The 23,791-nt window shown below is 35.9% G+C and overlaps 1 protein-coding gene across 3 annotated transcripts in view; it reads left to right on the top strand.

The window, feature by feature from the left end:
• PELI1 (pellino E3 ubiquitin protein ligase 1) overlaps positions 1-23,320 on the top strand; it is a 75,448-nt gene extending 52,128 nt beyond the window's left edge. For all 3 annotated transcript variants that reach the window (XM_074207203.1, XM_074207215.1, XM_074207208.1), the window contains 5 exons: positions 2,086-2,215; positions 7,340-7,441; positions 11,997-12,194; positions 12,297-12,485; positions 13,133-23,320. In XM_074207203.1, the coding sequence (XP_074063304.1) occupies positions 2,086-2,215; positions 7,340-7,441; positions 11,997-12,194; positions 12,297-12,485; positions 13,133-13,699 (1,186 nt within the window). In that variant the 3' untranslated portion in view covers positions 13,700-23,320. The remainder of the gene's footprint in view (positions 1-2,085; positions 2,216-7,339; positions 7,442-11,996; positions 12,195-12,296; positions 12,486-13,132) is intronic.
• The last annotated feature ends 471 nt before the right edge of the window (positions 23,321-23,791 follow it).

The raw sequence follows: 23,791 nt of genomic DNA, 5'->3' as shown, positions 1-23,791 counted from the left end.
GGGCTCAGACACTTAATAATTACCTAGCTGTGTGGCCTTGGGCAAGCCACATAACCTCATTACCTTGCAAAAACCTTAAAAAAAAATTCTAAGGTGTTCAGAATTTTCACTAGATTGTCCGAGTAGTTAAAATAAGAACTCGTGCTGTAGGTTTTAGTGGATTAGGTAAGATAATCTTTTGACTTCTTTCTGCATATAAAATACTTCTGAGTGCTATCAGAATTGTAGATTTTAGAATATCTTTTGAATTCATTATAATAGTTTACTGTGTTTCAACTTTAAAGATGATGGAATGACAAATAGCTCTTTACTTCTGAGAAAACTGTGTTAAATCTTAACTCTTTTACTAATAGAATTGAGAACTAAAGAGAGTTGAGAACTATTTGAAAAACAGTTTGAAATTTCTGTGTTTTTCTATATTGCATTCATTTCCACCTGGTATTTTGTTGTCTTTTCCTCCCTATTTCTCTTATTCCCCAATAACAGCAGTCACTTCTATTCATGATTTTTTTAAAAATGAAATTGATGCTTCCCCCTAAAATTCTAGAAGTAACAAAATAAAGCTGGAAAGGCTTGTTAATTTTATATTGTTTCTACTTAGGAAAATATTTTGAGCTTCAGGTGTACAATATAGGGACAGACAAAACACAGATTTAAGGACAAGGAATGAATCAGATCTAAAGAGAGGCTAGTAAGAGGGCAGAAAAACTGCAGTGAGACTAATGGCCCCGCACTGGGTTAGAATGGCAAAATTTTTTTCATTAATTTATGTATTAAATTATCCAGTGTGTGAGAAGTGTAAAGATTTTCTCTAATAGATATTACATATATATGATGATGTGTTTATATTTTTTACTATAAATATAATCTCTGAAATTCAGTATTCCAAGCTTTAAAAAGTTTATTTTCCATGTCATGCAATAATCTTTTACTATTTAACCTTGAATTAAACAAGAATTCAAGTAGCAACATTCAGTTTTTTTAGTTTGATAGCTAGCTACATTTTCAGTTTTATAGTCTTTGGCCTCTACTGCAGTCCTGTCAAACTTTTAGAAACAAGGACAGCTAAGTAGCACAGTAGATTAGAATCAAGAAGATGTAAGTTCAAATCTGGCCTTGGACAAGTCACTTCTCACTGATTGCCTCTCATCCAGGGCCATCTCAGGACTATCTCCAGTCCTGGCCCTGATTCATATCTGGCCACTGGACCCAGGTGGTTCTGGAGAAGAAAGTGAGGGCTGGTGACTTAGCACTGCACTCCCTCACTCAAATCCAATCCATGTGCTTGTCATGGCATCGCCTCCCTGATGTATGATCTTCTTTGAGAATGAAGGGCCAACATCATCAAAGACAGATAAAAGGAGTGGCCAAGTTCAGCTCAGGTTAGGTCATAGGTTTAATGTGCAAAGGAAGGAGATAATTCTGAAGCTTGCTTGTTTTCTTCATTTAGTCTGATCTCTAATAACATTGGTTCTACAGTAGAGAAAAATGTTCATAGGAACATCTTCTAATTGGCATGCATCTCAGTTGAATAGGTAGCCTATTTACATATTTCTGCCAACACAATGTATGTATGCATTTGAGAGTTAATTTTCTTCAGCTAACACATCTAAAAATGCCTTATTTCAAAAGTTCAGCTATTTAAAGCTTTTGCTCCACAACTAAAGCAGATTCTATTTTGAACAATACGTACTGTACTTTTAAAGGTTGTATTAGCACATGCAAACAGTCACTGTTGTTTTTTTTTAAAGTGAGTCATAAGTAGATAGCAGCTTCAACCCTTGATTATCGTTGATAGTGAAGGGACAAAGAGGTGCCATTAATTCAGAATAATAGATAATCCCAAAACCATTTCTCTGTAGCTCTGAAACAACAAAAGCCTAGTTACAGTCTTCCCTCCCCTCCCTTACCTTCCTCTCCCCTACCCCCTTCTGTCAGCAACTGGTGTGGGAATCGCCTATAGATGGGAGAAGATTCTGAATGTAGATAACAATTTTGGAGGTAATTGAGTAATTATTTTGAGTAATAAGGAAAAAAATGTTTAAAGGCCATACATAGTCACTTAACTTTTTTTTTCTCTATCAGGTATAATGGGTCACTCCCAAATGGTGATAGAGGAAGGAGAAAAAGTAGGTTTGCTTTGTTTAAAAGACCTAAGGCAAATGGGGTGAAGCCCAGCACTGTGCATATTGCCTGCACTCCTCAAGCTGCAAAGGTAATTCAACTTTTGTTTGAAAGGGAAAAATGAACTGGGGGGGGGGGGGGGGATCAAGTGTGTCTTAGCTGATTATCCTATTCTAATTCCTCCTCATGGCCTTGAGGATTCCAGGTTTTCAAAGACTATGTCTGCAAAGGCCCTGGTAAGCCTTAGTGGATCCCATCTTCTTTTTTAGTTATCTATCTATCTAATCTATTTATTCCATTTAATTTTTTGGATCCCATCTTCTTAATAGATAATATATCTAAAGACCAATCTAAATTTGAATGGTGGGGGATTGTGTGTATGTGTGTGTGTGTGTGTGTACACATACTATATGGAAATGTTACTGTCTGACACACTGAATCACAGATCCTTTGAGGCATGAGTTGTTTGTATTCTGTAAAATAATTTTCACATTTCTGCTTCATACTTCTTTTCTCAGACCTTAGATAATTATCTATATCTTAATATAGGAAGGAATAAAGGAATATTGGTGTGAATCAACATAAAGTTATAAGGAATAGCTTGAATAGAATTTCTTTATTCAAGAAATTATATTCTTACATTCATAATTAACACAAATACAATTTATGTTAAAAATCAAACTAGTCACTGCTATTTTTTAAACATTTGGGCCCTTCCTTAAAAACAAAACTCCCTCCAATTAAAAATACCTCAACCAGTTTCTATTTCTCACACTGTATACTTTTTGTTAATTGTTCTCAGGAAGTACTCTAGGTCTTGGACTATCAGAATCCAATTATTGTACAGTCTGAACTCTTTAAAAAATAAGTATATAGGGGCAGCTAGGTGACACAGTAGATAGAGCACCAGCCCTGGGGTGAGGAGGACCTGAGTTCAAATATGGCTTCAGACACTTAATACTTACTTAGCTATGTGACCCAATGTCTTGCCAAAAAATAAATAAGTATATATTTTAATTTTGTAAAAAAGAATAAAAAATCATATTTGATTGTAACTAGAGTGCAATTTTAGTGTATAATTTTAGATTACCATTCCTAATGAGCAGCCTCAATATTTGTATTGATGCTATATCATAAGTATTGCCTTTAATTCACTCGGTTCCCAAAGCAAGAATCCTTGCATCTTCTTCAAACTGAGATTTTTTTCCTGCCCAAGAAACAGTTCTGTTGTTTTTGCATCCAATTGTTAAAATAGAGGTCTTAGACCACAGCTAGCTTTTCCACTGAATTAGCCTACCTTTCCAGGAAGAAAGGAATGATCAGAGCATGTGATCATTATATTGCATATATTAGTGAAAAAAATTAGTGAATAAATTTGGGGAGCTTCTAGATTTTGAGGAGGATAAATTGACATGGTGTATATTTCTACATGCATGAGTATCCTTCCCTTTAAACTTGGGACTTTTGTCCTCTCAAACACATTAGTTACCTCTCAGTTAAAGAACTTCCTCAATTCTCAAGACCTACTATTACTCCACCTTAGGTATACTCAAAAATGGCCACAATTTAGCTACTAACCATTTCAATGTTTTATTTTCCATAATGAAGAACTCTGAAATTCCTCTGTCTTACTGGAATCTGTCCTTCTATCCCTCTGCTTTACTCCTTCTACACCTATTCTTCATTTCTATGAACTTCAGGCCCTTCTTCAATTAAGTTTCCTAAACTTCTGGCTTTACTTTTTTTTATTCTTCCTAGTCTTGATCTTATAATTAAGTAGTTCAACTATATAGTTCAACTATAAGCCCTTTATGCTTAAATTTATTTTTTCTTGTCCTATTATCAAATTTTTTTTTCAAAATGCCAACTCTGAATTATTACCACTATCTGCCTTCTCTCCTATATGCATGCTGAATCACATTAGAGGAAGTTGTGTATCTCTGCTCACTGGCCCTTCTACAAATGTATGTTATTTGCTTTCAACTCTCCTCTTTCCTACAAAGTAGTCCTTTTACTTTTCTCTAATTCATTATTTGGACAGCTAGGTGATACAACGGATAGAGTGCTGACCCTGGAATCAGGTAGACCTAAGGTCAACCCTGGCCTCAGAAACTTACTAACTGTACAACCATGGGCAGAACACTTCAATCTTTTTGCCTTGGTTTCCTCATTCATAAATAAGCTGCAGAAGAAACTGCCAAACCATTCTGGTATCCTTGCCAAGAAAACCCCCAGTGGGGTCATGAAGAGTCAGTTAACTGACTACAAAATTCACCGTTTATCAGACTCAACCATAGCATATATTCCAAACCTTTTCATCTTCTCATCTCTCACATTACCCCAATCCCCTTCTTTAGAGGACCTTATCTCATTCTTTACTGAGAAAATAGAGAGCTTCCTCTTTCCTCGTTCTCTACATCACCAAATCATTTGACATTATCCCTAATCTCTTTTCCTGTTTTGGGGATGTAGAAGTAGCCCTACTCCTTAGTTCTCTTCATCTGTCTTGACCCTGCCCTCTCTTGTCTTCTCTGGCATTTTGCCTTCATAGTCATTCCATTTCCCCCCAATATTTTCCATCTATATCTACTTGCTCCTTCTTGTTGCCTGTGAATATAGCCAAGTCTTCTTCATTGAGCTAAATTTGATTATCACCATTTCCTCTTCTCTCACTCATTTCTTATTTCTGTATCTTTGGCTTGCAACTTTGTAATACAAGTGAAACTTGTATCTCCAAATCTATTATTTCCTAATTGCCAAAGTCATTTATACTTGAGTTTCATTCATTTGATGTCACTTTAGCTTCTGAAACTGTTGACATCTCACCCCACCCCCTTCCCTTCTTCTTGTATCCAGAAAGATACTTTTTCTTTCCTGGGTTGTTGTAATATAGTTCTCTCTTAACTGTCTCTATCTCTACTGTCTCTCTATCTGTCCGACTGTTCTTTGCTAGATCATCTAAGGCATATCCCTTAACTGAGTCCAGGGGTGATTCCCAAACCTCTGCCCTAAGCCTTTTTTTCCTCTTTCAGGACCTTCTCTTGCTGTCATCTCATCAGAGTTCATATGTACATGTAACTCAGAGATCCCTGTTTATAACCCCCATTCTTTCTCCTGAGTTCAAATCCCATGTTTCCAGCTACCAATTGAACACTTCCAACTGGGTATCCCATAGGCATCTCAAACTTGGTTGTCCAAAGTAGAGTTCATTATTTCTATATATAACCTTCCCTAAACCGTCCTTTCTTTTTAACCTTCCTTTTTCTGTTAAGGTCACTGCCATCCTTCTAATCACTGAATTTTGCAATTTCAGTATATAACTTCTTTACACTCCTCTCCAAAAAATGAATCAATTGCTACAACTTGTTGATTCTACAATTCTACCACCATCACGTTTATTTATTTGTGCTCTTCTCTCCACTGACATGACAAATGCCATTTTTAGATATTTTCATCTTCTCTGGATTGGAGTCTTAGTCTTTCCAGTCCATTTTTCACACAGCTGCCATATTAATATTCCTAAAGCATTGAACTGTGTTATTCTTCTGTTTAAGAAATTCCATTGACTCTCTGTTGCCTAGGAGACTCAGGCTCCTCTGCTTGGCATTATACTCCATCCCAGCTTTCCAGGCTTATTGCTCAAGCCATAATTCTCCCATGTGCTTAGTTCCACCAGCCTGCATGGCAGTCTTTGAACATGAAATTTTTTTCATGCCATTGGCACCAACTATTTGCCATGCCTGAAATGCTCTTCTGTCTCTCTTAAGCCTTTTGGAATCCTTGGGCTCTTTGAAGACTCTCAACATATCTATTCCTACACAAGAATGATCCCTGGGCCCTCAAGTAGTAAGACTTTCTTTTCCCTGTTCCCCCTCCCCATTGTGTTGTATTTACTCTGTATTTTTATTTAATCTATATACATGTTGTTGTCCCTTTCTCCTATGCCTGGCACCTATTAGCTTCTTACACTACAAATTCTTGTTGAATGAAGAAAAATTTTTATAAAGGGACTTACTACTCAGGCATAAAAGAATCTAGGACTAGCATCCAAAACCTTAGCTTTCAGCCCAGTAATAACCTTGCCAAGGACCTAATGGGACTAAACTTTCATCACCAAACAAAGTAGAATTAGCTGAAAAATATTTAGAATTTCTGTTTTTTAATAAGTATTTTAGTATCAAACTTTGACTTTAAAATGTAGTTTGTATTTGATATAAAATTCTGTCCTCATGTTTTATCACTTACAGATAAGCCATCACTTTGAAACTAAGTAAAAATGTACAGGATTGAAACTTTAATCAGGAAACAGATTTTTTCATTAGCTTCTTTGCTGTACAAAATTGTAATCACATCAACTTCATGTTTATTTCCTTTTGTGGTGCACAGTCATTCTACATACCTTTTTATGTCTAGCCAGCATATGGCTAACACTTGGTATCATTAATGTATATCTCTCATAGCAACATCTATGAGACTTAAAGCGTGGTTAAGAGAACCTGTTAAATCTTCTTTTCTACAACTTTATTCTAACTTTTTATTCTTTTTGTTTTAGAAAGATTTTTCTTCAGTTCATATGTCTAATATTAGGCTTTTGAGTATCTTTTTAAAAGTTTTAAGAACTGTTTCAGTCTTCATGTAATCTTTTGGTTTAGATTACTTAATTTTTATTATTGTGTGATAGGTAGATCCCCCAAAATTTATGATGTGTTTTTAAATCTTATTAAGAATTAGAAGTTAAATATTTACTTTGATTCATTGTTTTCAAGATCTTTTATTGCACTTATTGCATGACTAACATCTAAGCTATCTGATTTTATGTTTAAAATTTATATTCTGTGGTTATAAAGATCTAAGGCATGTATAAGAAGATATTAGCGTACCATTTGTCTTTGTGTGTCTGGAGGATGCTGTGGTGTTTGTGATGCTAGTTTTGTGTTTCAAGAGTTAATCTTATTCCACAGATTAGCGCAGATAGTTTTTTACATTTTTTTCCCTCATCAAACCAATCATACAATTAAAATAATTCCATTATTGACCACTATTAGTCCCAACTTAAGGGGAAAAACAAAAATTAACCAGATTTATTTTTTATTTTATGTAACAATTATATCTTTCTTGTTTGATATATATTCTATTATGATTGTCTTCCATGCTATTTATCCATTCATTTATTTATTTCTTTATTTATTTGTGCTATTTACTTTTTCTTTCATAGGCAATAAGCAATAAGGACCAACATAGCATATCCTATACCTTGTCTCGAGCTCAGACAGTGGTGGTTGAATATACCCATGACAGCAACACTGATATGTTCCAGGTATCCAAATCTACATTTTTTTCTTTAGGAAAATGACTACTTTGCTCTATTATTCTTCTAATGAAGTTAAAAATTCCTATTAAAATTGAAATTTAAAAAACATAATCTATATTTATTGCTTTCATCTTCAAATACTCTTAATTAAAACAAAGCCATACTAGATTATATATTAGTCGGTTATTTGTTTTGCACAAGTCCTCGTGTGGTTAGCACTTTACCTGATAAGGACTAATGCTGTTCTCAAAAGGAGAGCTGTGACTCTTACCCCCTACCCGGGGGATTATCTTGAGGGGATTGATTGCAAATTGAGTTAATTGTAATCAGTTCTACCTTCTTATTCTCTACCATGGTAATGCTACTAGTTAAAGGCCCTGCTAAGACAGAGATCACTTTCAGCTGCAACAGCTGTAAATAAACTTCATCAGAGCTCCATCCTTAATTTTGGATTTGGAATGTTTGGGGATTTTTTAACAACCAAGCTTAAAAATAGAATTTTTTAAGTTCTTGATTGTGGTTCATTAATTCATTAATTAATTAAAAGGGGTTCTGAGATAAAAATAGAAAAAAAATAAACCTTAAGTACTTAAAATTCTCATTGAAGATTTTCAAAATATACTTTTAATGAATTATGGAACCCTTGTTAAAGCAGCCTCTGGGCAGGTAGATGTTTGAATCTGATGTTCCTTTTTAATATACTTTTTTGCTTTTACTAAAAAAATGGCAGCCTTAAAAAATTTGGTTCAGACATTTTGTTAGATCCCACAGCAAAGTTGAACTAATTTCTAACATTAGGAGGTTTTCACTGGCAACCAGTTAAAGTTGCCATTCAATGTAGTTTTTTTTAAATTCATCTTTCAGAGGATTAGAAAGTTCATCCTAATATAAACACTTTGTTGTGACTTGGTTGGTAGGAAAACTAGATATTTCCATATTGCATCAAAATATTCTGTTCTACTCACAGTACAAACTCCTCTGCTATATCATCAGTCTCTGACTTTCTCTTAATATTTCTGGGACCTCATTGTCTGTTAGGACCAGTAGGTTTTCTTGTCAGCAAAATATAGCTTCCAACTGTAATTACCATACCTGGCAAAAGAAATATATATTTTACTCTCATTGTGTCCTCCCTAAAAGCAATCAGTTAAGTCATGTATCTTCTATTTTCTTTCATAGTTAGCAGGATCAAATTTCAGGTTGAGTGTAATTTTAGTAATAATATTAATAATAATAATAATTAGTAATATTAGTAATTCATTTTGGAATTTGATATTTTACACCCCCACTTGTTTTTGATTTACCTTTTTCAATTCCAGTCTGTGATGGACTGACTCTTCTAGCCAACGCAAACACTTCTATATTCACCCTTTATCCCATCCCCTTATATCTCCTCTAGAAAATTGGTACAACAGCCATTCTTTTCATTTCCTCCCTGTCTCTGCCTTTTTTCCCCTATTGTACCCATCTGTCTCACTTACTGTCTTAGACACACACATACTCTCTCAGCACAGCCTTCAATTTCTCCTTATCCACTGATTTTTTGGGTTTTTTTGTTTTTTTATTTTTGCTGATTACAAAATACCAAGCTTTCCCCTATTCCTTGTCCTACCATCATCCTCTCATGTTTTCATCCTATATTTTTTATCCTTTTTACAGATAAATTCCAAGTTAAAGTTGTTTTCACTCATTATCTCCACTTCCTCTTCTTCCACTCAATTCTCAGTCCTTCTTGGGTTTGCTTCCTCTATCATTACTCAACTGAACCTGCTCACTCCAAAATTGCCAACAGTCTTCTAACTTGCCAAATCCAGTGACTTTTTATTAGTCTCATCCTTCTTGACCTCTGCAGCATTTCATAGTTGAACATTATTTCTTCTCTGGGTTTTCATGAAACTGCTATCTTGGTTCTCCTCCTACCTTGATTATCCTTCTTATTTTCCTTATCAGAACACCTTTTATACAGTTTCCCCTCCAGTTCTAGGTGTTCACTAAAATTTTTCAATATACATACATAGACACACACACACACACACACACACACACAGACACATATTTATATATATATATATACATCCAGCACCAGTTACCCATCACTAACTGTTGAACATTTCAAACAGGATTTCCCAGTGTTATCTCAAACTCATTCTAGTAAAAACAAAATTTATTTTTGTCTCCAAATTTACATCTCTCCCCAGCTTTTTTCTTTGTTCCAGGGATGCTAACATCACTCTTGGGTTTACAACCTAGAAGTTATCCTTGGCTTTCCACTCTCTCATCTCACATATGCAGTGATTTGTCAAATCATATTATTTCTACCTCTGCATCTCACATCTGACCCCTTCTTTGTACTCACATCCCTCATTCAGCCTTCTGCCACCTCTCATTGGACTTTTTCCATGGTTCCCTAATCAATATCAAGGCCTCAAATTTTTAGCCCTTCAGTCAATCTTCCACACAGCTGCCTGAGTAGTTTTTCTAAAATATTGGTCTAACCATGATTAGCCAACTCCTGCATCCACTAAAATAAATTCCAGTGACTCCCTATTACTTCAGTGCAAAGATACAAACTTTTGAAAGCCCTCCCCAGCCAGGCCCCAGTCTCTCTTTCCAGCCTTAAATAGATGCTCCTCTTTCCTGCATTCTGTGGTCCAGCCATAGGAATCTTCTTGTGTTCTCCACATGTGACACTTCATCGCTGAACTCTGAACAGGCTTTTTGTCCTTTGTGCCTAAAATATGTTCCCTCCTCACTTCCACTTCCTAGAAAACCCAACTCAAGTGCTGACTTCTCCATGAAACCTTTCTTGATTTCCATCCTTCTCAATCACTTTATAATGTGTGTGTGTGTGTGTGTGTGTGTATGTGAGTCTAATCTCCTTCTAGTTATATGTGTTTTCTTCACCGATCAGATATAAATTCCTTGAAGGCAGAGAATCTGCATTTTTCCTTTTTTGTATCCTCCTCACCAATCTCAAGGCCTTGAACACAATAAATTTTTGGCACACAGGATCTTTTAAATTTGGGAATCATGAGATGACTTTATAAAGCCTGGTACTATTTCTTCAGATACACAAGAAGCTAGAAATAATCAAGAAAGACATCCTGTCTATTCATACCTATAAAGCAGAAGTTGAGTTTAATGCTATTCAAAAAGATAGAGTGAAAGCCTTCATACCTTTCCTGTAGATAAAACCAGCCCCCCAAATGGTACAGTTTTGTCTACAATTAATTTTGTGTTAATATAACACTAATAAGGTTCAGTGAAGCAAAAAATGTCTTTTCTAAATCCTTGCTTTGGTTAGAAAATTATTTTTTCTCCAATATCTGTACTTTTCAACTCTCATTAAACTGTCTCATAATGGGAACTAGTGAATTAGACTAACAAGCAAACATGTGAGATAGTAACTTAATTGGAAAAGTGTTTCATGGTATTATTTGATAGAGGCAGCCCTCTGAATAAAATTAATTTCAGTTGAAAAATGACATTTAACCTGGTATAACAATAAAGTGTTAAGAAGGTCTATATCTACATATAATTGAGCTTTCATGTAATTTCATCTATATAAAGTATAGAAAAGAACTTTTGAAATAGTAAATAAAGCAATGTATAATGGAAAGAACACTGGCTTTGGAACCAGAAAATCTAAGTTCCCTTACTAGATTGTTGATCTTGTCTTGTTCAAGTCACTGAACATTTATGAGCCTCACTTTCATTATGTTTAAGAAGAGATGAGGCAGGGAGAGGAGAATGTCAATACATGAACTGCTTAACATAAGGATAGAATGAGAGAATGTGCTTATGAAAGCACTTGGTAAACTATAAAATAACATGAAAATAGCATGATGGTAAAGACAGACAGACACACATACACACACACACACACACACACACACACACACACATTCTGAATAGCCAAAGTTGATGTCACTAAAAATGCATTAAGAAACTTCTGTAAGGTCCCTTCCAAACTGAGTTTGTGTCCAGTTTTCTAACAAACCCTTTCGTGCCCCTACATAAAAACATATATTAGAAACAGAAAATGTAGTAGTTACAAAAAAATGTAGTAGTTACAAAAAAAAGGACTTTTGAGGACCACTGAATGTAGGATGCATTTATAAACACCCCTCAGTAGCCTCCAAGGACTTAACAATGCAGATAGTGCTGTTCAGAATGGCTGCATTTAGCAATGATCCTAAATCACGAAAAGGTTCAGTTGTATATGTTTTAAGATGGCAGGGAAGTATATAGAATGCATGTTAAGTTTCTATTATAAACATTTAAAAATAAACTTTGATGTTAAAAGGGACTATTCTTCATCTTGCTAGAAAGATTCCAGATAAATGTGATTTTTCTATAGCAATTCAATGTCACAGACCTATACTTAAACACCATGTTTCCAATTGTTTACTATATCAGAAATATTCTTTCAAAATGGTTAATTTTAAAGATACAATGATTCCATATTTGAGAGTGGTAACTTTGCTCTAATCCTATTTTTATTTTCTCCATTATGTTAATGTTTTCTTCAGAGAGTTTATAATTTTTTTTTTTTACCCAGATTGGACGATCTACTGAAAGCCCCATTGATTTTGTGGTAACTGATACAGTTCCTGGAAGTCAAAGCAATTCTGATACACAGTCAGTGCAAAGTACTATCTCAAGATTTGCTTGTAGAATCATCTGTGAACGGAACCCCCCCTTCACAGCCAGGATCTATGCCGCAGGATTTGACTCATCCAAGAACATCTTTCTTGGGGTAAAAAAATCTTTTTTCCTGAATCAGACTTTACATTTATAACAGCTTGTAATTCATTATTACAGATAAATGGATTGTCTTTCATTGTTGCTCTTCTCCTAGGAAAAGGCTGCCAAGTGGAAGACTGCAGATGGGCAAATGGATGGTTTGACCACAAATGGAGTCCTTGTTATGCATCCACGCAATGGTTTTACTGAAGACTCTAAACCAGGGGTGTGGAGGGAGATCTCAGTGTGTGGAAATGTTTTCAGTCTACGTGAAACCAGATCAGCTCAGCAAAGAGGAAAAATGGTAAGTTTGGAGAGAACTTTTTTATTCAGTTCTCCACAATCAAGAAGACACCGACTATCAATAGTGACATGAAATAAATAAGTTCTATATTTTACACCTACAAAAACAAAGTTCTTTACACCTACAAACACAAGATTACCAATTCTATATGCATGAGGCTTATATATAAATTATACTAAATATAAAAATATTAAATATGATACTAAGTGATAACTCATCTTTTCATTCTTGTGATTTCCTTCTTGAGTTTTCATTTATTATGTCATTTTGAAATCCAAACTTTCCTAAATTGAAAGCTTCAAAGGATGAAATCTAGGTGTTGTTTAATTCTATCCTACTGAACTACATTTGGTCTGAGATTTCCCTTCTTTTACCTCTGGTTTTTTAAGCTGGTTAAAAATATTGTTGCCATTTCAATTATCTACTATTACCTTTCAACTTATAAAGCATATGTTATTATCTCAAGTTACAACATCTTCATTTCTAAATATCTCTTTTGTTATGCTGTGCCCCGGTTTGATAACCTCCTAAACAGCAATTATGGGATATTTAGTGTTCTTTATAAGTAATATCCAAAACTAAAATGGTTATGGTGGAGTCAGATTCACTCTGCTTCTTTGTTCCCTTCCCTGCTCCTTTCCCCTCAGGTGGAAATTGAAACCAACCAGTTGCAGGACGGCTCCTTGATCGATCTGTGTGGAGCCACCTTGCTGTGGCGGACAGCAGAAGGCCTTTCACACACTCCAACAGTGAAGCATCTGGAAGCCTTGAGACAGGAGATCAATGCTGCACGGCCTCAGTGCCCTGTTGGCTTCAACACACTTGCTTTTCCTAGTATGAAAAGGAAAGATGTCGTCGATGAAAAACAGCCCTGGGTTTATCTGAACTGTGGCCATGTTCATGGCTATCACAACTGGGGAAACAAAGAAGAGAGAGATGGGAAGGACCGCGAGTGCCCCATGTGCAGGTCGGTTGGTCCCTATGTCCCCCTCTGGCTTGGTTGTGAAGCTGGATTTTACGTGGATGCAGGCCCTCCGACCCATGCCTTCAGCCCTTGTGGGCACGTCTGTTCAGAGAAAACAACTGCCTACTGGTCTCAAATCCCACTCCCTCACGGCACTCACACTTTCCACGCGGCCTGCCCCTTTTGTGCACATCAGCTGGCCGGTGAGCAAGGCTATATCAGACTTATATTCCAAGGACCTCTAGACTAAGAAACACATGTTAAGGCGGCACTCAATTTATAAGCTAAGTGATGCAGGTTTTTCCCACCAATTGTCTACAAATTTCTCTGCTTTGATCATTTACATTAAGATGAAGACTTTTTTTAAAAATAAAAATTTTGTATTTGCAACAAAAATTCCTGAACAAAGTCTGGAAAAGTCAAGCAAAGGAATCTGGTACATTTCCAGACTTCCATATTCTTTGTCTGAGTATATATTTTGAAGAATTGCAGAGTCTAATTCAATGCCTTTGTTTCTGTGTTTTTTGAATCACTCATCCTCGGTTTCTAAGAGAGAAGTTTTGTATTACTGAGGTACTGTTGGTTCAAACTATGTTAGTTTACAGTTTGGCTGCAAACATTGTAAAATACAACAACATGTACATTAACTTTCTTTTTCTATTTATCTTTGTTATAGAAAATATCTGAGAGTGTATTTGTTAGAGTAGCCCAGTAGTGTAACATCCCTGGCGTGGATGCTTTGAGTCACTAGCTGAGGGGCAGGGATTTTGCAAGGTTAGGAAAAACATTATGAAACAATTTTTTTTCTTTTTTTTTATCAAAAATAATGTTAAATTTGGTAGATTTAGTAGAATGCTTTGTAAAGCTTAATTCATGCAAATTTCATTGTGTAAGATTTGTTTGTTTTTAACCACATTAAAGATAATAAGGAAGGATTTTCCTAAAATGTTTCTCTAGTGTGTAGTACTATAATAAAAGAACTTATCACTAAGAAACATTTTATATGCTCCTTTGAATATGCAATTTAATCTAGATTATATATTTTTCTCCCATGATAACTAATCTGTTTTTAGTATTAGCAGCATTCGGCAGGTTTATTTTTTTTTAGACACAAACTGTGGTTCATCTGTTCACTGGAAAAATCTTTCATAATTAGAAACTGCATAAATTAGCAAGGAGGAGAGTGACTTGACTTTTTAGAAAAAGAGATGCTTAAATTGGATGTTCTACATTTGGCCTTATCTACAGATTTGGGAATGTAAAGATACAGACATTGAAGTACAGGACTGAGTGGTAAAAACATGTTTGTCTTTGAATCCAGAAGACCAGTACATAAACCCTATGGATTTAAGTCCTCAAAATAGTTGATTTACATTAGAACTTTCAGTGAAAAATCAAGTTCAAATCCAATATTCCCACAAAGCACTGATCAATTAGTGACCACTTTAGTGTCACACTGTAGCAGGCAATAGTGAACAACAGTGGCAGGAAAACTGAAAGAGACTGTACACAAAGTCTGTTCATAAGACAAAACAGCATTTAAACTCTGCTTTCAGAAGCAGGAAAAAAAATTCCTCTTTTATCATGTACTGTAAACATGAAAGTTAAAGATAGGTATGCTACTTCAAAAAAAGGATCTCATGGCACAGTTTTAAAATCAGCATACTCTGGTATTAGGTTGAGGTTTTTCCATTAATGATGTTTTTCCTTTGGTTTAAGAAAAAAAGGTATATAATTAAAATTGACAATAGCAAATTCCTGTACTTTGTAGCATAGCTTTGATTTTTTTCAGTTAAAAAGAACAAAAAAGAATCTTTTGCTTAGAAGCCATGAACTATTTTACTTCAGCTGTCAAATTTTCCTTGTTTTTTTTTTAAAAACAAAAACAAAAAACAATTGTTTGGATTCACTCAGGAAATGCATGTCAGGAAACCTGTATTATAAGTATAAGTAACTGCTGTTACACCCTTTTCATAGAAATATAATTGTTTTTGAAATTTTCTAGATTGTTCACATGCATTGTGACCGATGCAACAAAGAAATCAACCCCTATATTGTATTTGTTTTAATCATTTCTGTTTGGGCTATACCATAGCTAATTTTTTGCAATTTAATTTATTCAAACTATGTAAGTAAACACTTTTCAAAATAGAAATGTGAAGCTTTCTTCTTTTGGTTTAAAGTGTTTTATTTGTTTTGGTTATGGAAAAAGGAGATGGGAATGAGAAATGGGGCGGGGAACAAACTATATCACGGAATGGAAGAATTCATTTCAATTAGATGAAAAGTTTACATCCAATATATCAGGCCTTTCTATTTCCAAAGCATTTCTTCACTTAGGATCAATCAGTCTGTAAACATTTATTAGGCACCTACTGGGTGCCAAGTATTATTCTAAGAGCTGGGAAGACAAAAAGATGCAAAAGACAATCCCTGCCTTAAAGGAGTTTACAGTATAGATGAGATAAATAAGAAATAAATAAAAGAAGGGAGATGCTAGTTTTAAGAGAGGTTGAAAAGGGTAAAAAGATGGGATTCTAGTTAGGAGTCAAAACCAGGGAGGTCAGTAGTTGGAAAAAGGAAAGTGCCCCAGGCATGGAGATGGCCAGACAGATGCCCAGAAATGAAGTGGAGGGTGTTCCTGGAGCAACCAGCAGGCTGGTATTGTCAGATTGAGGACAACATGCCAGATTGGAAAGGTAGGAGCCAAGTTGTGAAGAGCTTTGAATACCAAATAGCTATTTGTATTTGCTGCTAGTAGTATTAAGAAGCCACTGGAAGTTGGGGTGGAGTGGGGACATGATGACTGGACCTGTACTCTAGGAAAATCACCTTGCAGGATAGATTGGAATAGGAAGACACATGAGGTAGGCAGACCCACCAGCAGGTTCTTGCCATAATCAAAGGGTGAGGAGATCAGGGCCTGCACTAGAGTGCTGACAGCCTCAGAGGATAGGAGGGGGCAAATTGAAGAGATGAAATGATGAGGGGGGTGAGGACCCTATGATGTGAGCCTGAGGGACTGGGAGGTTGGTGGTGCCTTTTATAAGAGGCAAAGGAGTCTGGAGGGAGGCTTTAGAGGGAATAGTGAATTTAAGATGACTACTGGACATTCAGCCTGAGATGTCTGAAAAGTAGTTGGAGATGTGAGATTAGAAGTCAAAGAGATTGGGTCAGGATAGGTAAATATGAAAATCATCAGCATAAAGATTGTCAGATCCAAGATCACCAAGTGAAGAAATACAGAGGGAGAAGAGTAGAGGGTCCAGGACAGAAACCTAAGGGATATTTGCTTTAAGAGGGCATGATATGGAGGAGGTTCTAGCAGAGGAGACAAACAAACAGTGGTCAGATAGAGCCAAGAGAGAATGGTGTCCTGAAGACTTGGGAGCAGAGTATCAAGGAAGAAGGGGGATCAACAGTGCCAAAGGCTACAGAGAAGGCAAGAATAAGGAGGACTGAGAAAAGACTATTTTTTTCCCAGTATTGATCCCTATTTGTTGTTCAGCCACATCTGATCTTTCATGACTCCATTTGGGGTTTTCTTAGCAAAGATGCTGGAGTGGTTTGTCATTTCCTTATCTGGCTCATATTATAGATGAGGAAACTGAGGTAAACAATGACCTGCCCCAGTCACATAGCTAGTGTCCAATGCCAGATTTGAACTTGGGAAGATATCTTCCTGACTGCAGGCTTGGTGTCACCTAGCTGCCTCTATACCTCCATTTTATGAAGAAATTAAAACCTCAGAGTGACTATAAATTACTTTCCCAATTGGGGAAAGTAAATAGAAAATGACAAAACTGGGATTCGAACTCAAGTCTTCTTCAATCCAAGTCTTAGGGAACTTTTCAACATGTCCAACCTCTAGATTGTACACAGAGTAAAATTTACCTATAGAGTAGATGAACTGGATTCCTGAGAAAATGAAAGCTTAAAATACTGTCATACTAGTATAATGTTGCCTCAGGAAAAGTTACCAAGAAAATTTATCAAAATATAACTAGAACTTGACAGAAGTTTCATTATAAAGCTACTTGGACAATCACTATAAAATTATTCCTATGAAACCTAGAAACCTGTAATTTCAAACACACAAATATCCTTGGTTCTTTATAAGGACCGGACCTAAGTTGTTAAATTCTGCCTTTTACGTTTGAGAGAATTGTGAATCTCAGCTCCTTCCACCAGGACCTAATGGTGTCCCTTCAGCAGTTATATGAAATAGTCTGAATTAAGGATTTGTGAATATTCTGTAATGGTTGTATTTAAGCTATGACTTCAGCAGCAGCCTCAAGGAGGAAACTTGATAATATTTTTATCTAAGAGATCTCTGGTTCTTATGACTTGCCCAACAAGGGAAATTAATTTCTTAGCCTCATTTTACTCCAAGGTCAAGAGGCAAGTCAAGGCAAAAGTTAAAAATGACCATTTGACTGGGTTGTTTTCTTTAAGCCATTAGTATTCCCTTCTCTCCATGTATATGACCTTTTTACAACATGAAAAGCAGAATTAGGAAAGTGCTAGGATATCTAGCAAATGAAATTTTATTGAGTAATGTCAGTAATCTCATACCACCAAATTCAAACTTTAGGAATTGATGACATATTTATCAAATTCATATGTCCCTTAGCCTCCTTTAGAGCCAATAATTTGAACTTTTCCCGTCAGACCTTTTAAGATGCCAGAATCTATCAGATTAATTTAATGTTTCATGAGATCTTTATTCCCTAGTATGAGGTACTTGCTTTACAACTACTTCCCTACCATCTTCTGGGAGCAGAGGTGGGAGAAGGTAGAGAGAGAAGGGCAAATGAATATGAAATAAAGGGGGAAAGTCCAAAGCCTGGGTCAAAACTAATAGACCCATAATGATACAGAGTATTCTACGTGGTATCTTTTAAAAAGTTGTTTTACTTGAGGGTGAAGTTCTCTAGATGCTTCTGTTTAGTTAAGACATTGTGTTATGTTGTTGCAGGGAACAAACAATAAAGGGTCTCTTCAAGTAAATCCATGAACATCAAAAAAAGGTTGGCCTATAGTCCATAAAGGAAAAAAATTAGTGAATGCATAGTGTTCTTTATAGTGCCCTGATTATGATATATAGATGGGTGTTCAGTGAGTCTGTCAGTATTAGACATTAACAGATATTACTGATGGACAGTGAGTTGGGCCTAAAATCAAAGAAAGGTGAGAGAGGTCTGGCTTGCATTTAGGAAATTATGTGAAATTTTAAAAGCTCTCAAACTACTCCCTAACATAGATGGTCACCATTTCAACCTGATCCAGTGTTGTTATGGGACTGTGAATCACCAAATTCAATGTCATAATAATCAAAATTACAATTGATCTAGAGAATAATGGGGAAACTACAGCAGGGTTCAGAAAACAAAAAGTATTTTGCTAACAGTGACTTTCATGCAAAAAACAACATAAAAAAGTTATCAAGGACATGTATGATGAGAAAAGGAGGTGAGTTGGTTATGGAACAAGAGCAGAGAATTATACATGAAAAGGTCTTTTGTTGTTGTTACTGTTCATTGTTTCAGTCATGTCCAATTCTTCATGTGCCATTTAGGGTTTTTCTTGGCAAAGATACTGAAGTGATTTACCATTTCCTTCAGTTCATTTTATAGATGAAACTGAGACAATAGGGCTAAGAGGCAGCTCGTATCTAAAGCAGGATTTGAACTTCGGTCTTCCTGACTCCAGGTAGGGCACTCTATCTACTATGCCACCTACTGAGAAGATCCACTGTTCTACTATTTTCCAAAAAATACTGAAAGACAAAAAAGACCTCCAAGGCATTGGCTAGATCTGCTTTGGAAGGAGTCCAAAGAACATGAGCCAGGACCAGAAGGAACTGGTTGAGTTACAATATGCATTTGTGAAGAGAGTATCCATGGATCCAAGAAGTATGTTTATGGATTCAAATGAGTTAAGATGTTTAAAAACAGTTTTTTAATTAATTTAATTCAAATTCACTTTGTGCTGGCAGTCACTCTGACTTTTACCAGACAAAGAACGCCTGATATAGGATGCAAGACCTGGATGAAATGAAAATCTAAGCCAGAGCATTGGGGAATCCAGGTAAATCTGGCAGAGAAAGAACAATGAAAAATATTCCTTGCTTCTTTACAGTGTGGTTACATGGTATAATCTGTGTAAAACTTAAGGCCTGACGAACAAAAAGGTGGTTTATGGTTCATTTATGGTTTCATTATTGTTAGGAATTTAAAATAGCCTCATTTATTTACAAAAGTGTTTCAATTCCCCTTTTAACACAAAATCATTATTGAAATGATGTTTCAGTGGGGTTTCACAAGCACAAGGAATTCTTCTGACAGGACTGGAGTTCAACCTTACTCCACAGTCTAGTCTTTAGATTTCAGGATTTAGATGTTCTCTTGCTAGCAGTTAGCATCACATAAATAAGCCATAAACTGAGTGAGGTGAGTTCAAAAAAGGTAAGCTAAGTCTCCTGCCTTTTGGTTGTCCTTAATGTTTCCTGTAATTGAATAAAAGCAATCAATAAACATTTATTAAGCACCAGCAGGCAGGTGCTGGGCCTGGAGTGAGGAAGACTCATCTTCATGAGTTCAAACCTCACTTCAGACATGTACTAACTGTGTGACCCTGGGCAAGTCACTTAACCCTGTTTGTCTCAGTTTCCTCGTCTGTAAAATGATCCAGAGAAGGAAATGGCAAACCACTCCAGGATCTTTACATCAAAAATCCCAAATGGATATATATTAAGTAATGGGCTTTTATAGTTTAACTCCTTGAATGGTCATGAGTCTCATCAACAATCCTATGGAAACTAAGGTAATTCAACCCTTTGATGACAAAAAATTAATAATCTTTAAAGCAGTAATTTAGCAGCAGATAGTATGAGGCGTAATCTGTGGTCTCTTCATTTAGGGAATTCTGTTGACCCTCGGAAAGGCTACTAAGGCAAAGAATCCCAAGTAAATCAACCAGAGAACTGGCTAAGGAGAAAAATGGGATTCTTTAGTTAGGAAATAAAGCCTAGGGCAGGAACTTTTACAGGTCAAATGCAACAAGACTCTGGAAAACTTAAAGTCTGTTAGACTCTCAGCCTTGATTTGTAAATCTTTTCTGTTTTTAAGTTGTTGTTTTTCTTGTGATTATTGAGATTTTCATTCACTAATAAATAGATCAGTAAAGAGAGAGGTATACACTGGTGAAAGAGTATAACAAATGCCATACTTGTTATTTTAAATTTTGTTTAGAAGTAACTATGGGGAACAGTTTCCCCTGGAGTCTGGAAGTCAGAAATGGTCAAGACACAACTTTTGTCTCAGTTTCCTCATTTGTAAAAGTAGGAGTCATTATATAGCATTTACCTCCCAAGTTTGTTGTGAAGATGAAATTAGATAATTGTAAAGCACTTAACAAACTTTAATACTGTCTATTTCTATTATTCCCTATGTCAATTTTATGATGATCATTATTGCAGGGCTTATGGAGGAAAAAGAAATCCCCACAGATGGTGATGATCTCCATTTTTGAGGTGATTACTTTAAGTTGGGAATATCATATAAACCTTCTTCGTGATATCTCCAATCAGAAAAGGGGTTGGTTTAACCTTTTACATGGGCAAAGAAAGCACATGGTTAAGGGAATATGAAAATGGGATATAAAATAGAGAGATCTGGTCCATCACCCCATATATATTAGTAAGAAACTGAAAATGAACAATGAATAGGAAATTAAAGAATATTTCCTGTAATCCCAAACTACTCCTTGAAACAAAGACCTTTTTAATACATGTTTTTTGTTTTGTTGTTTTTGTGTTTTTGTTTTGTTTTCCTGGGTTGAGGTGATACTTCATACTTATAAATCATGGATGTCACAATTTTGGAAGAATCATTTCTGGAGACCGAAAAGGCAATGGAGAGTATATTGGTAACAAACAGACTGCAATATATTACCAGTGATGACTTATTTGGACATAAGAAGTGGATTTATTAAGCACCTACTATATGACAGACAGGCAGCCAGGTGCGGCCTAGAGCAAGGAAGACTCATCTTCATGAGTTCAAATCTGACTTCAGACATGTACTAACTGTGTGACCCTGAGGAAGTCACTTAACCAGGAGATTCATATTTAAACCACACAACCAGGAGATTCATATTTAAATTCCTTCACACTTTAAGAGGATCCATGTGGATATTCTACCCAACAATGTTTATGACAACCCACCCATGCTTAGTTTATCTGACTCCTATCCATAGAAATCCTCCACTGACATTCTTCCAAACATGATCAGTCTTCTTGGTCACTTGACATTGTATGGAGTGCACAAACTATCCATCACCTATCACTCATTCTGGAAACATCTCATCTCTTTTTTCCCCCCAATTTGCCCATCTTTCTAAAGATGTCCATTATGCCTCTCTTTGGAATATATTAAACCTATTCATACCCACTATGCACTGCTTGGTTACCCTTTAAATAACTTTCAACTTTAGTTGTTCAGAGATTTAGAACATGTTTATAGATGGCAAGGAAGAAAACAATAGTTAGACACTGAAGATTTTCAAGAGGGTGAAGATGGGTTGGGATGGCATCAAGAGAGTAATAAAGGAGTTTGTATTGGCAAGGAGAATCATGTCTTCAAGTGAGTCAGGGGTGAAGGAGGAGATCATGGGGGAAGGGGGCAAGAGGAAACTAATGGCCTCAGTTTTTTCAATGAAGAATGAGGCAATATCTCATCTTGAGAATGGAGACAGGGAGAAAGGGCATAAAAGACTTGAGGAAGTATGAAAAGGATTAGAAAAGCCACTGTAGTGACTGGAAGAGTGAATTGATTAAGGAGGGGGGTCTTGTTACAATGAGAGCCCAGAGAGATCACATAACTTAAATTTGTAATAGTTCAATCAGCAAGATTTCATGGTTTTCCCTAACTGTTCAGCAGCTCATGAATAGAGTGCAGGTCACAGATGGGATGATTCAAGGTTGGAATGAGCTATAGGGTGGACAGAAGAGATTTAAATATAGAAGTCAGTGTAGAGTGAACTGATTCACCAATGGTTCAAAATAGGGAAGGAAGAATGGTGCAACTAGTATAGCAGCAATAGATTGAGAAAGAATTGAGAGGTGGTAGTCATTCGGTCTGAGATATTTTATCAGTCCTTTAGTGTCTTCCCCTTACATTTCAGAAGACATGGATGAGCCAAAAGGAAGCTCTTTTAAACTGAGAATGATTTTAGATAATGATCAGAGAAATAAAGAAGAAAGATTGAAAAAGCTACCAAGGGGTGATGCCTGCCAACAATCCCCCTGGGCTTCCTTATAAGGAATATGAAACATATCAGTCAATCTGCTCTCACCCTCTCATGTCCTGTAATGACCAGTAGTTCTATGTTCAGTGACCATAATAAGTATATATCTGATTTTATACATGAAGAGCTCCTGATCAATAAAATAAAACTGAGTGATTGAGAAATTCTTAAGTCTCAGAATCTGGTCTGACACTGGTCAAGTAAAGAAGCAGGCAATAACATGCCCCACTGGTGCTCCATATTAAAAAGAATGAAGTATGTATTTATTAAGGACCCAGTAGGTTCCATCTCCTTAAAAAAAACAGCTGGTAGAACAGTGAATAGAACCCTGAACCTGGAGTCAAGGCCTGAGTTAAAATCTGACCTCAGTCACTTACTAGCTGTGTGACCCTGAACAAGTCCTTTAACTGATACCTTTCTCAGTTTCCCTAACTGTAAAATAGGGATAAGAGTAACTCACAGAGTTGTGAGGATCAAAGAAGATGATATTTTCAATACCCTTCTTAATAAAATGCCTCACTTAATAAATGTTTATTTCCTTACTTCTGCCAAATTATTATATATTTATTTTTACATATACTTCTATTTATTCATCATATAGTTATGCAACGTATTCTTATCTATGTGCTTGTTGTCTTCCTCATTAGAATAATGATAAACTATTGGAGAAACAACAATGCTGTATGAAAGTAGAGGGATATCTCATACTCCAATGTGTAAAGTTTTGGGGTTTTTTGGGTTTTTTGCAAGGCAAACGGGGTTAAGTGGCTTGCCCAAGGCCACACAGCTAGGTAATTATTAAGTGTCTGAGACTGGATTTGAACCCAGGTACTCCTGACTCCAGGGCCGGTGCTTTATCCACTACACCACCTAGCCACCCTGTAAAGTTCTTTCTGTGGAAATTAATTTGTTCATTAAACAAATAATTCAGGATGCATAAAAATTCTTTGAGTAGAAATTTTTATTCTTTGCACTTGTATATTCAGCACTTAGCACAAATCTTCAATAAATGCTGTTTACTGATTGACTGATT

Source organism: Macrotis lagotis, chromosome 1, assembly GCF_037893015.1.
Source record: "Macrotis lagotis isolate mMagLag1 chromosome 1, bilby.v1.9.chrom.fasta, whole genome shotgun sequence".
NCBI lineage: Eukaryota > Metazoa > Chordata > Mammalia > Peramelemorphia > Peramelidae > Macrotis > Macrotis lagotis.
The sequence above is the reverse complement of the archived record's forward strand: the minus strand, read 5'-3'. Positions and strand labels throughout refer to the sequence as shown.